Here is a 14,236-nt window from a genome sequence, read left to right on the forward strand (position 1 = left end):
TTGCGAATGAGTGTTCAAACGCAGATAATAGGATATCTTGAATTGTAAAGTCCGTCACTCAAGCCGATGCCACATCATAGTTTTTCGAGGATGTTGATTTATTAATTAATATAGCGTCGTCAAGGCGTCGCTACTGTGTTAATTCAACAACTAATACGACGTAATTCCAGGTATAAAATACTCTTCGGACATCGTACAAAAAGCATCATATTTCGGTGTAAACTTGCTGTTCGCTGTTAATAAAATCCCTAAATCCCCTTTAACTTCTGCTTTCTCTCAAGAAATAGTAAATGTCACAATTACACAGTAAATTTCCATCAAATGACGTAGCCGACACGGAGCATTAGGTTATACTGGAGTTTATTGAACTTCGTAATTATTGAAACCAAGACTGAAAACTCACCGATCTGCCGTTCAGGGTCTTAAATCAGTTTGCATCAGCGATTCTGATATGGACTACGGCTTCCTACAACACGGCGTAACTGTAAGTTCTTCGTGATCGCGTGTAGCTGTTTCCTGCTCAAGGCTAACAACAGACTTTTTGTCGGTGGTTGGTATATTGCTGTGTCCTTTGATGTTCCTGACAATAATCGATCCCGAAGGCTAAGTCCCGGCGTTAATCAGGTATCACACGATTTACTTTTCTTTCACATATAATAACTGCTACGTTGTCTGGCTAAACCGTAAATGTTACTTTACTTCAGTTCGAAATTCTGACTAGTACATCAAATGGATACTAGAGAACTTTTAAAACTTCACATCGGTTTGAAACAATCTCGTAGCGTTCAATAGGCTTACTACTATTGCGACGTTTACACAAGAGACAGAGTTAACATATCCATTGCAGTGTTACATTGAAGTCGCAGCGAACTTACAGCTCGACGCGGCTACGATTCTATTCTTGGATAAATGTTATCTCTGATCTGTTTATGGTCTGGGCTTTAATCTTCGTAAAGAATATATTTTGAATTATTTATTTAAAGATTCAGGTTTCGTATCATCTGATAGTCTTTCATTTAGTCCTTTCTTTATCATAAACGTTATTAATCACATAGTATTCCTGTTAGTCAAACTTGCAATAGTGTTAATTTTGTAGTCAGTAGCTCCCGTCAATGTCAGAATAACTAATTTTGCTATTTCTTTTACTGCGGAAGGGCTTTCATTAGCGGTTCCATATTTGGGGTGTTACAACTGCAATTGTGACCGGCGCCCGCGGCCGGGCAGCAAGAAACATGTGGAAGTCGCGTAATAATGATGTCCACTTCCGCACGCGGCCGGATGAAACTGGCGGTTCTGCTCAGCGAAAGTGGCTAACTATGGCTAAACTTGATGAGGTGGTGGCCCACTGGACAACCTGTCGTGTTAAGAAACGCTCGAATATGATGTGTTCGTGCCAAGTGTTAAATTTTAGAAAACTCGGTCGATGCTCACCAGTCGGGGTCCTAGCAGGAGGTGTCGTAAGAGAGAAGCCCCCGCTCTTCTTCCAGCCAATATCTCGGTCGCAACATTAGGTCTTCCACCAGTGCGAGCACCACAGAACGATCAATCAGTCACGATTTTACAAGAGAACAGATTCACATGTAAAATTTTTCGCCAGTCCATTTACGCACACACAAGCAAGCACGTTTTAAATCCCACACAAGAATACGAACTATAGAGAACATGTAGCTCTAAGTGGCGTCCTATTTCTACGAGGCTGCGATTATTTTTGTGTCGGCCTTTGAGTTCCGTTTCCTGAATTCTTCACTGATAGCTGAGTCTTGGCGTGGAAGTTCATTTTAACTTTGTAGGAATGTCCTCTTTATCTCATATATCAATAGTGGTCATCTCTTTGGTTGGGAAAAGGGGTGAGTATATGCTCAGTAGTGCTCACTCGTTGGGTGACCAGCAGAAATAAAAAATAAAAGATTGGATGGCGTTCGTTGTAACAGCATGAGTTCTGGCGCTGCTAGTGGTAGTTGTGCACTTCATGCGGACTTGAGTGGCGAAAAGCTGGAGCACACCTGCATTGCAGTGCTATTTTGGAGCGCGTGTGGCAGAAGGTTTCACTCGCATAGGGCATAACGGACGGAAACTTCTACTGCACTCCTTGAAGGAGCCAGGGCTGTTGTGATACGGCAATCTGATGGTGAATTATGACCTGGATAGTGAACATTATATGGATCCGGATTGATTTGTCCGCAATTTGCGGAGACTTCTTTGTTTAATGGTGAGCTGCGATAAATTTCCTTGCGAAATCGTTAGGCTTATAGGGAAATCGCCCAACGTTATCGCACTGTTGTCTGCCACCGTGAGGGCTTTAAAAAAAAAAAAAAAGGAAGCGGGTCTGGGAACGAGTTGAGTGTAGTTACCCGGGTTGTGATAAAATTTGTCAGGATACTTATTAAGTATTTATAGAGTGCTGAGCCCGGGGAAGTTGGATACTGAGTTTGTCACAGTCGTTAAATGATTACCTAACTGTGTAAGACACTGGCTGAAGACGGTGACACATTTAAATGGATACTTTGAGTCAGATCCTTAATCAGCACGATAAATGCTGAACTCAAAGTAGTTAAATTTTGCTCGTTAGTGGAAATCTGATCGGCTTCCTTTTAAACTGTAGGTGCTCATCTGTTCTGATCCTGTTCTTATATTTCTTTCATGTGTCCCTCATAGTTTCATTAATGTGCATGTAAATCCTAGAGCTCGTATTGGTGACTGTGTATGTCTTCGTTTACTGATCTCTTGTTACCGCTACGAGTAATAATTCCGTCACCTGGTACCAGTAGCTACGCCCGCTGCTTCAAGGCGTGAGCGTGTGTCTACGCTGTGTAACCTTTTAACTGGGGTTTAGCTTTGTTAGTGTCTTACAATTTTACTTTCGTTCCTAGTAAATTTCGTCACTGTAAGAACTGTTTGTCTTGCAGCCACACTACGTCTCTGGGGTTTAAAGTTAGTTGAGCGTTTTACAATTTAAAAGAGAACCTCTGACTGAGTTTGGTGTAGCGCTTGTATAAGTCCATTGTGGACTTAACAGCGCAATTCTGAGAATGCTCAGGAAGCAAAGGCAGTTGCACTCGCGGTGGAAGAAAGATCGGGAGAATGAGGACAGGCAAAAGTTAGTAGAGATTCGTGCTGCTGTAAAAAGAGCGATACGCGAAGCATTCAACCACTACCATCGTCATACCTTAGCAAAAGATCTTGCTGAAAACCCAAGGAAGTTCTGGTCTTACGTAAAATCGGTAAGCGAGTCGAAGGCTTCCATCCAGGCACTCACTGATCAGTCTGGCCTGGCAACGGAAGACAGCAAAACGAAAGCTGAAATTTTAAATTTAATATTTGAGAAATCTTTCACGCAGGAGGATCGCACAAACATATCGCCGTAGAGTCTCGTACAGATTCCCGCATGGAGGAAATAGTGATAGACATCCCCGGGCTTGTGAAGCAGCTGAATGGATTGAAAATAAATAAATCGCCACGTCCTGATGGGATTCCAATTCGGTTTTACAGAGAGTACTCTACTGCATTGGCTCCTTACTTAGCTTGCACTTATCGCGAATCTCTTGCCCAACGTAAAGTCCCAAGCGACTGGAAAAAAGCGCAGGTGACGCCTGTATATAAGAAGGGTAGAAGGACGGATCCTCAAAATTACAGACCAATATCCTTAACATCGGTTTGTTGCAGGATTCTCGAACATATTCCCAGTCCGAATATATTGAATTTCCTTGAGACAGAGAAGTCGCTGTCCATGCATCAGCACGGCATTGGAAAGCATCGCTCCTGCGAAACGCAACTCGCCCTTTTTTCACATGATATCTTGCGAACCATGGATGAAGTGTATCGGACGGATGCCATATTCCTTGACTTCCGGAAAGCGTTTGACTCGGTGCCCCACTGCAGACTCCTAACTAAGGTACGAGCATATGGGATTGGTTCCCAAGTATGAGAGTCACTCGAAGACTTCTTAAGTAATAGAACCCAGTACGTTGTCCTCGATGGTGAGTGTTCATCGGAGTTGAGGGTATCATCTGGAGTGCCCCAGGGAAATGTGGTAGGTCCGCTGTTGTTTTCTATCTGCAAAAAAATGGTTCAAATGGCTCTGAGCACTATGGGACTCAACTGCTGAGGTTATTAGTCCCCTAGAACTTAGAACTAGTTAAACCTAACTAACCTAAGGACATCACAAACATCCATGCCCGAGGCAGGATTCGAACCTGCGACCGTAGCGGTCCTGCGGTTCCAGACTGCAGCGCCTTTAACCGCACGGCCACTTCGGCCGGCTTCTATCTGCATGAATGATCTTTTGGATAGGGTGGACAGCAATGTGCGGCTGTTTTCTGATGATGCTGTGGTGTACGGGAAGGTGTCGCCGTAGATTGACTGTAGGAAAATACAAGATGACTTGGACAGGATTTGTGATTGGTGTAAAGAATGGCAGCTAACTCTAAATATAAGTAAATGTAAATTAATGCAGATGACTAGGAAAAAGAATTCTGTAATATTTGAATACTCCATTAGTAGTGAAGCGCTTGACACAGTCACGTCGATTAAATATTTGGGCGTAACATTGCAGAGCGATATGAAGTGGGACAAGCATGTAATGGCAGTTTTGGGGAAGGCGGATAGTCGTCTTCGGTTCATTGGTAGAATTTTGGGAAGATGTGGTTCATCTGCAAAGACCTCTTATAAAACACTAATACGACCTATTCTTGAGTACTGCTCGAGCATTTGGGATCCCTATCAGGTCGGATTGAGGGAGGACATAGAAGCAATTCAGAGGAGGGCTGCTAGATTTGTTACTGGTAGGTCTGATCATTACGCGAGTGTTACGGAAATGCTTCAGGAACTCGGGTGGGAGTCTCTAGAGAAAATGAGGCGTTCTTTTCGTGAATCGCTACTGAGGAAATTTAGAGAACCAGCATTTGAGGCTGACTGCAGTACAATTTTACTGCCACCAACTTACATTTCGCGGATACACCACAAAGATAAGATAAGAGAGATTAGGGCTCGTACAGAGGCATATAGGCAGTCATTTTTCCCTCTTTCCGTTTGGGAGTGGGACAGGGAGAGAAGATGCTAGTTGTGGTACGAGGTACCCTCCGCCACGCACCGTATGGTGGATTGCGGAGTATGTATGTAGATGTAGATGTAGACGTGATCACTTAAAGAAACTTCCAGCATGCAAGAGCAGCTGTGGGTCAGAAACTTCTGTTAATAAGTACAACGAAAAACCAGTTGCAACTTAGGACTAGTTTTTCGTTGCACTGGTAATTACTCAAATATGTAATTAAGATTCTGTTTATCCTCTGGGAAATACAACCAGTGATACATCTACATCTACATAGATACCTTGCAAATCACATTTAAGTGCCTGGCAGAGAGTTAATCGAACGACCTTCACAATTCTCTATTACTCCAATCTCATATAGCGCGCGGAAAGAACGAAAACCTATATCTTTCCGTACGAGTTTCGATTTCCCTTATTTTGTCGTGGTGATCGTTTCTCTATATGCAGGTCGGTGCCAACAAGATATTTTCGCATTAGGAGGAGAAAGTTGGTGATTGGAATTTCGTGAGAAGATTCCGTCGCAATAAAAAACGTTTTTGTTTTAATAATGTCCAGCCCAAATCCTGTATCATTTCTGTGACACTCTCTCCCATATTTCGCGACAGTACAAAACGTGTTGCTCTTCTTTGAATTTTTTCGATGTGCACCGTCAGTCCTATCTGGTAAGGATCCCACACCGCGCAGCAGTATTCTAAAAGAGGACGGACAAACGTAGTGTAGGCAGTCTCCTTAGTAGATCTGTTACATTTTCAAAGTGTCCTCGCAATAAAACGTAGTCTTTGGTTTGCCTTCCCCACAACATTTTCTATGTGTTCCTTCCAATTTGCCGGCCGAGGTGGCCGAGCGGTTTTAGGCGCTAAGGCCGCAGGTTCGAATCCTGCCTCGGGCATGAATGTGTGTGATGTCCTTAGGTTAGTTAGGTTTAAGTAGTTCTAAGTTCTAGGGGGATGATGACCTTGTAAGTTAAGTCCCATAGTGTTCAGAGCCATTTTGGACCTTCCAATTAAAGTTGTTCGTAATTGTAATACTTAGGTATGTAGCTGAATTTACGGCCTTTAGATTAGTCAGATTTATCGTGTAGCTGAAGTTTAACGGATTCCTTTTAGCTCTCATGTGGATGAGCTCATACTTTTCGTTATTTAGGGTCAATTGCCAATTTTCGCACCATTCAGACATCTTTTCTAAATCGTTTTGCAATTCGTTTTGATCTTCTGATGAATTTATTAGTCGATAAACGACAGCGTCATCTGCAAACAACCTAAGACGGCTGCTCATATTATCTCTCAAATCGTATATATAGCTAAGGAAAATCAAAGGGCCTATAACACTACCTTGGGGAACGCCAGAAATCACTTCTGTTTTACTCGTTGGCTTTCCGTCAATTACTACGAACTGTGACCTCTCTGACAGGAAATCACAAATCCAGTCACATAACAGAGACGATATTCCATAAGCACGCAATTTCACTACAAGCTGCCTGTGTGGTACAGTGACAAATGTGATTCCGATTATTATGAGTTCATTGGTTAATCCCGTCCCTCAACATTCCACCGTCTTGCTCCTGGCTATAGCGCCATTTCAATAAATTGTTTTGCGAGATGGTGCCCGCCGGCATCAGGCTGTTGGCCGTACCACAGTTACAACTTCGGTGTGTTTACTCGAGATCAGCTGTCTGCTGTGTTTCCTACCTTCCAAACACTGAAGCCAAAGAGCAGCTGTAGACCCGCCAAAGACGCCTTAAAGTTGGCAGAATCAGACGTAACTATCCTCTCTCCATAGGGCTAGCTGGGCGGCCTTCAGCCTGTCCTTGCGGTCAACTACACCGGAGGACTCACACAATCCTCCATTTATCCCAGCGTAACAGGAGAACAGAACTTCTTCCTATTTCCTAGGAAACTATTCACATTAGTAAATTCAAAAAAATCAAAAGAAAATAGAAATGGAAACTAAGCTGATATTCCTTTACTTGAAGCTGATACACCCTCATTTTGGGCTAAAAGAAAGAACATTATATCAAAATTACTATAGAAAAAGCTTATTTCGCACTTAATTTGAAATCATACGAGAAGAGGTGATCTCAACAAGCGGTATCAGGTACTGGTACCACCACACGGCGTTCCAGGGTTGGTCATGGGAGGCCAAGTTTCCATATGACGGTCGCACGGCGCTGACAACCTCGCCGTTGAGCTTCTGTGTTGTGGATTGGCAGGAGAGCCAACCCACGAATTTTAGAGGAAGCCGAAAGGCACGCGTTTAAGCTCACGCAGGCCGGCGTGAGGTCTGGAACAGGACAAGGAATTTAGACTAGAAAAAAATGGATGTAGCTGGTGTAATACTTAACTTTAATCCATTAATGTTGAACATAGCTCTTGTCTGTACATTATTTACAATATCAATAGTAACTGAACATGGCGTCTTGCTAGGTCGTAGCAAATGACGTAGCTGAAGGCTTTGCTAACTATCGTCTCGGCAAATGAGAGCGTATTTTGTCAGTGAACCATCGCTAGCAAAGTCGGTTGTACAACTGGGGCGAGTGCTAGGAAGTCTCTCTAGACCTGCCGTGTGGCGGCGCTCGGTCTGCAATCTCTGATAGTGGCGATACGCGGGTCCGACGTATACTAACGGACCGCGGCCGATTTAAAGGCTACCACCTAGCAAGTGTGGTGTCTGGCGGTGACACCACATTCTGTAAGCACCAAACACATACAACCACCATACCAATACTCGCACGTAATCTGACGGACCCAATGGTGCGCATCTGCTGAGTCACACCTCCAGCAGCTCCGTACTACGAGCGCCCTCAGCTCATTCACATCACACTAGGAACAACTAAACTACGTCACCTTCGTTTGTGCTTAGGACAGCGAGACTTCCTTGTTGACATTCATAGCTGGACTCTAGTTCACGCTGCTTACTTGTATTGAGTCTTTGTTCGCTTGGGGAAATATAAGTAAATCTTCTGTCTGTTGTGTTAACTTGTTTGCCTCTTGTTTCTGCTCCTGCATGCCCAGCTTTCCTACTGTAACATTTGCCGCACCACTCTGTAGCCGACCTTAACTTACCGTTGTGTACGAAGTCATAAACAACACAGTGAACTGATCCCTAATACGATGCGATCAGAAAAGCAATTACTTCGTCCTAGAAGCTATCGGTTGCCCTAAGATTCCATGCCTGTGGTGAATCAGTCAGTCAAAACACTACACTTCCACTACTTAAACATCGCGACTGACAGCGCTTCTCTTCCAGATGTCAATGACCTGTCTTTTTCCGCAATATTTTGAACGCAGAGTCTTTATTTTCATCTTAATTTCCCCTACGTTTCTCTGCGAAATGTACTCTATTAACATACACAATATTTCCATTAATGCTGCATCACATTTGTTATTGTTGCGATAATCTTCAGTTCTGTTGACAAAAAGACACAGTTACATTTTATATTTTCTGTAGGAACACTCACTTTTTTTGCTCCCAGTTGTCAGGCTCTGTACCCATTTTTCTCGACCTGTGAAGTGCGCAATTGTAGATGTCTTCCCAGCTTCACAACACAGCTGTGAGCGCACACTTCGGCTTCTGTCTGCAACATTCGTATATCATGCGATGCAGTTTCACCCACGAATGTAGGTTTGCCTTGCGGTCGGTGCAACATGAGTTTTGACTGTCTGCACAACTCCGTGGACTCTTGTTATGCACTAAAAGGAACGCTGAAACATGGATGTGGGCAGCAATCTTATAACGTGACGACCCGACCATTGGTTCGATACGTAGTGGGTCGTTACAATTACAGTGTAGTTCGCCCCTGGTAGCTGAGTGGTCAACGCGACACACTGTCATACCTAGTGGCCCGGATTCGATTCTCGGCTAGGTTCGAGATTTTTCTCCGCTCAAGGACTGGGTGTTGTGTTGTCCTTATCATCATCATTTCACAAGTCGCTGAAGTGGCGTCAACTAGAAAGACTTGCACCAGGCGAATGGTCTACCCGACGGGAGGTCCTAGCCACACGGCATTTCTGTTCACCGCGCGGCCGTGGCGCGGGGCGCGGACAGCGGAGGGAGCGCGTCGCGGGCGGAGGGTATTTAAATCGGCCGCCGCCGCACCACCACCATGGAAAGCACGGACGACACAAACCACTTGAAACTTCTTATTGCAAATGCGCAAGGGATAAAAAATAAACGGACTGTCCTCACACACACACTTCACCACGAGAAAATACACATCGCTGCAATTGCAGAGACCTGGCTCCGCGACCATGACAAATGCGACTTCACAAAATATAACACCTTCCGCAAAGACAGGCAAGACGGAAGAGGAGGCGTTGCAATCTATATAAACAACTCCATAGCAGCCCAGGAAATTGCGCTCCCACAGGCATACAACATCATTGAGGCCATAATAATTAAAATTAAAGACAGGGACAGTAGGACTCTCCAAATAGTTTGTATGTATAACCCGCCAGGCACAGCACTGCCAACACAATTCATACAACACGTCATGACACAAGACCGCACCGTCCTCCTTGCAGACCTAAACGCCAGACATCACCTACTAGGAGACAGACTAGACAATGGAAACGGCCGACTACTATTCGACCTCTTAACTACCGAACCCATACTCAGAGTACCAGTTCATGAACCCACTTTCATAGGCTTCCAAGGCACATCAAACCCAGACCACATCCTCTACAGCCCAGACCTCCACGACACCAGTACTGAACCTAAAGTAGGCGCCTCCATCACAAGTGACCAGCTCCCCATCACATTCACAACAGCCCCACAATCACCTCCCCCTCACCCGACCAGCAGAACCATAAAACTATACAGAAACGCTGACTATACAGTATCACAGACCCAGATGACCTACAAATTGTTGCCCACAGACTCGAATCAGCCTTCCAAAGAGCCATAACAGAAGCGGTAGCAACAAAAACAATAGAGAACTGGAAACCCTGCATCCCCCAGAAGCATTAAATCTCATTAGACAGAAAAAACGACTACGCGGAGACAACCCAGACCTTAAACGACAGTGGAATAGACTAAATGCTAGGGTGAAGAGAATCATCTCAACACACAAACAACAGCAATGGGACGACACCTGTGCTCAGTTAAACTACAGGGAGGGCAGAAAGTTCTGGAATAGATTCAAGACCCTAACAGCACAACGAAAGACGACTCAATCCACACTACTGGTAAACAACGAGCCAACGACCGACCACAAAGAACAGGCAGAAGCTTTCAAACAAGTGCTGCAAGAACTTTATTCATTTCCAGCTGACGACAATTTTGACGAACAATTCAGACAACACGTAGAGTCCCAACTACCACGTATCGTAGAAACCCCCACAACCGAAACAGAAGAACAACTAACCCTCACTAAAGACTTAACAGAGACTGAAATAGAGCAGACGCAATATACACGGGACGAAACTCTGCCCCTGGTTAAAATGGTATCCAACGACTCCACCTCCAAAAAGCTCCCTTACATACCCTCACCCCTCTATTATCCCTCATCTTCAACTTTTGCATTAATCACGAAACTATCCCGACAAATTGGAAAACCAGCAGAACAATAATGATCCCTAAACCCGACAAACCAAGGACTGAACCCCGTTCATATAGACAAATATCACTACTAGACGTAATAGGAAAGACATATGAACGGATACTGACAGACAGGATACGGAAATACACAGATGACAAAGGACTAATCCCCCCTATACAGGCAGGTTTTCGACAGAAGCACTCCACCAACGACCCCCTACTGAGACTGACTGACAGCATAGCGAAAGGATTTAACAAAGGACACTGCACGCTCGCTGTACTCCTGGACATCGAGCGCGCCTTTGACAAATTATGGCACAACGGACTACTTTACAAATTAACAGAAATAAGAATCCCACCGAAAATGACAAGAATTATAAAAGCTTACTTAACCGACAGAACTTGCATAGTACATGTAGGAAAAGAAAAATCCGAAGCCTTTACCCCACAAGCAGGGGTACCCCAAGGCGGAATATTATCGCCCCTACTCTACACCTTATATACAGCCGACATACCCACTGTCAGGACACGAACCGAAACCGTAGGACTGTATGCAGACGATACAGCTTACTGGTACACCGAATTACGAACAAACACTGTACAACGAACGACTACCTTACACGACTAGAGCAATGGATGACCAAGTGGCGAATTCGGCCCAATCCCAACAAAACACAGACAGTTCTTTTCAAACACAGACATCTGACAAGAAAACGACAACAAGACGACAACGACATCCGACTAAGACTATGGAACACGCCACTCACACTGACAAACTCAGCCAGATACCTTGGAGTATATTTAGACCGACACCTGAACTGGAAAACGCACCTAAATCACCTTTTGAACAAAACACGACTACGACAAAACTTAAGACAGGTTCAACGACGCTTCCACGGCTGCAGCGACGAAACAGCCCTACATACATATAAAACATTTATAAGACCAATACTCGAATACGCAGTCACCCCACTCGGGGGAATACAGGCCCACGTAGCGGAAAAACTATGCAAAACGGAAAGGAGGTTAATACGCAGCATCACCAAGCTGCAACCCCCAGCAGCGAAGTATATACAAGCTCTGGTATAGAACCACTCCAAACCAGAATGGCCAAACTTAGGGCGAGATATGGAAATCACATTATCCACAACAGACCGGACATGGAGGACATTCTCACTATAAACGCAAGAGAAAACAGAAAACCGAAATACAAATACATTCCCCCATCACGCACAATAGCCCAATACACAGCCAAAACATTCCCTGACCTCATCCCATCCCTACTACTCTTAACTGCAGACACAACAACACCAACTCACCTTGACGAAAGAACAACAGATTAACCACAAACACACTCACACCCGCACACACACACACACACACACACACACACACATACACACACACACACACACACACACACACACACAAAAGAATCCACCACAGGAAACACAAATAATCCAAATAACACCAAACACCGCTCACGCCCTCACAGGGGAAAAAAACCCAGGATAAATGATGTATTACATACACCTATTATATATTTTTCAAATTAATATATATATATATATATATATATATATATATATAACTACGCTCGGAATCTGTAATACACAACAAAATAATTATATATATATATATATATATATATATATATATATATATATATATATATATATATATATCAACTTCTCACACCACATTATCAACCACACACATAAACCGTTCGCAGGTTCGAATCCTGCCTCGGGCGTGGATGTGTGTGATGTCCTTAGGTTAGTTAGGTTTAAGTAGTTCTAAGTTCTAGGGGACTGATGACCTCAGAAGTTAAGTCCCATAGTGCTCAGAGCCATTTGAACCATTTGAACCAACACACATAAACACAAGACATGTATCTAACTCAATCATCCAATAAATTCCCATAATGTAAACATAAATTTACATTTTATGTCTTTTGTACACCAATTATTTTGTATTCTATATATCTCTCCTGTTTCATTGCTATAGACATTGTGCACTTCATGCCCTTGTAGACTCAAATTTTATCATGTTGATATAACTGGTTATTCTATCTTCATTTATTTCACTTATCTTCATTTCTCGTAAACTTAAATTGTATCATGTTAACACACTTGTTTATGTTGTTTTCATTTTTTTCTTTTTTTTCTGTAAATTTAAATTTTATTATGTTAATATACTTGTTTATATTGTCTCCATTTCGCTAAAAACCTGCAGTAACAAAATTGTCAACCAATTATAACAATGCACTTGCAGGAAAAATAAATTGTACCAAATAAAAATAACCATGTAAAAACCCAACGGCTGAAAAGGGACACCAGCATGCCCTCAAACAGCCCGCCCTCCTCCATCAGAGGAGGGAATGAAAAAGTGCCAAAAAAAAAAAGCAACCGAACCCAGTTCCCCCTGAGCAGCCATAGCGTTCACAGGAGCTCAGTCCGTCAGTTCACCTGATGATGGCGATATGTATGATCGCCGAAATATTGTGCCCGCTGGACACTGTAGACCTGCAGTACACCCGTGGATATTTTGATTATCAAATACGACCGAGCGAGGTGGCGCAGTGGTTAGACACTGGACTCGCATTCGGGAGGACGACGGTTCAATTCTGCGTCCGGCCATCCTGATTTAGGTTTTCCGTGATTTCCCTAAATCGTTCCAGGCAAATGCCGGGTTGGTTCCTTTCAAAGGGCACGGCCGACTTCCTTCCCCGTCCATCCCTAATCCTATGAGACCGATGACCTCGCTGTCTGGTCTCCTTCCCCAAAACAACCCAACCCAATCAAATACGCTGGGAGAAACTCAGGAATCACATCAGTTTGACTTTTTGTTTCTTGTCCCTTCATGGTTTTTACAGTTATAATGTCCAGGAATAGAGTACACTTTGTTGCTTTGTTATCTTCCTAGTGTAGTGAGAGAGGTTAGCCTGACTTAAAAGCTTCTTATCCGGAGAAGAGCGGTCGGTGGCCCTTTAGCGCAAAGCACCGGCTGACCCCAGAGTGCAGCCGGCGCACAGTGGCGGGCGGTTTGCAGAGCCGGCGCAGCGGTCCTCAGAGGGCCGCGCCGGAAGGCGCTCTGCGGCTCCTGGACCTCGACGGCCTCTGTTTGCTGTCCCACCCTTCAGTCCATCTGCGGCGGAGATAGAATCAATAGCGGCGGCCGGCGCGCCACACGTTGAGTACACAGCTATTAGGCAAATGGGGAGGCTGGGAGATGCCTCACCCCAGTCCCGTTTCCACCCCAGCTCCGGCGCAACTGCAAACACAGCGGGCAGGGCGGCCGAGGTCGCGGCGTTCGCGGCCGTTCTCGGCCTTATCTTGGGCCACGTGCCCGCCGCCTGCGTCAACAGAGCGACCCTCCACTCCGCCCCGGGCCAACATGCGCCCAGGAGGATGGAAACGTTTCAGCAGTGGTAGGTAGCGTACTTAACGGAGCAACACACAGCCGTGCGCCTCAGTTCAGGTACCTCGGTTTCCGAGGTGAAACTTAGCGCTGGGGGAACGTAACATAATGCTGGTGCCCATAAAGTTACAAGTAACATCTCAAAAAATTATTTTTTTACGTGTATTTATTCAACCCAATCTGAATAGGGCCATTATGACCTCTCCTACATCGGACCGGGGTTTCATGTATACG

General features: G+C 44.5%; 1 protein-coding gene across 1 annotated transcript in view; it reads left to right on the forward strand.

Annotated features, from left to right (window-relative positions):
* LOC126234900 (cuticlin 2-like) overlaps positions 1-14,016 on the forward strand; it is a 78,801-nt gene extending 64,785 nt beyond the window's left edge. The window contains exon 3 of the mRNA XM_049943640.1: positions 13,634-14,016. Within this exon, the coding sequence (XP_049799597.1) occupies positions 13,634-14,016 (383 nt within the window). The remainder of the gene's footprint in view (positions 1-13,633) is intronic.
* Positions 14,017-14,236: the final 220 nt, after the last annotated feature.

This window comes from Schistocerca nitens, chromosome 2, assembly GCF_023898315.1.
Source record: "Schistocerca nitens isolate TAMUIC-IGC-003100 chromosome 2, iqSchNite1.1, whole genome shotgun sequence".
Taxonomy (NCBI): Eukaryota; Metazoa; Arthropoda; class Insecta; order Orthoptera; family Acrididae; genus Schistocerca; species Schistocerca nitens.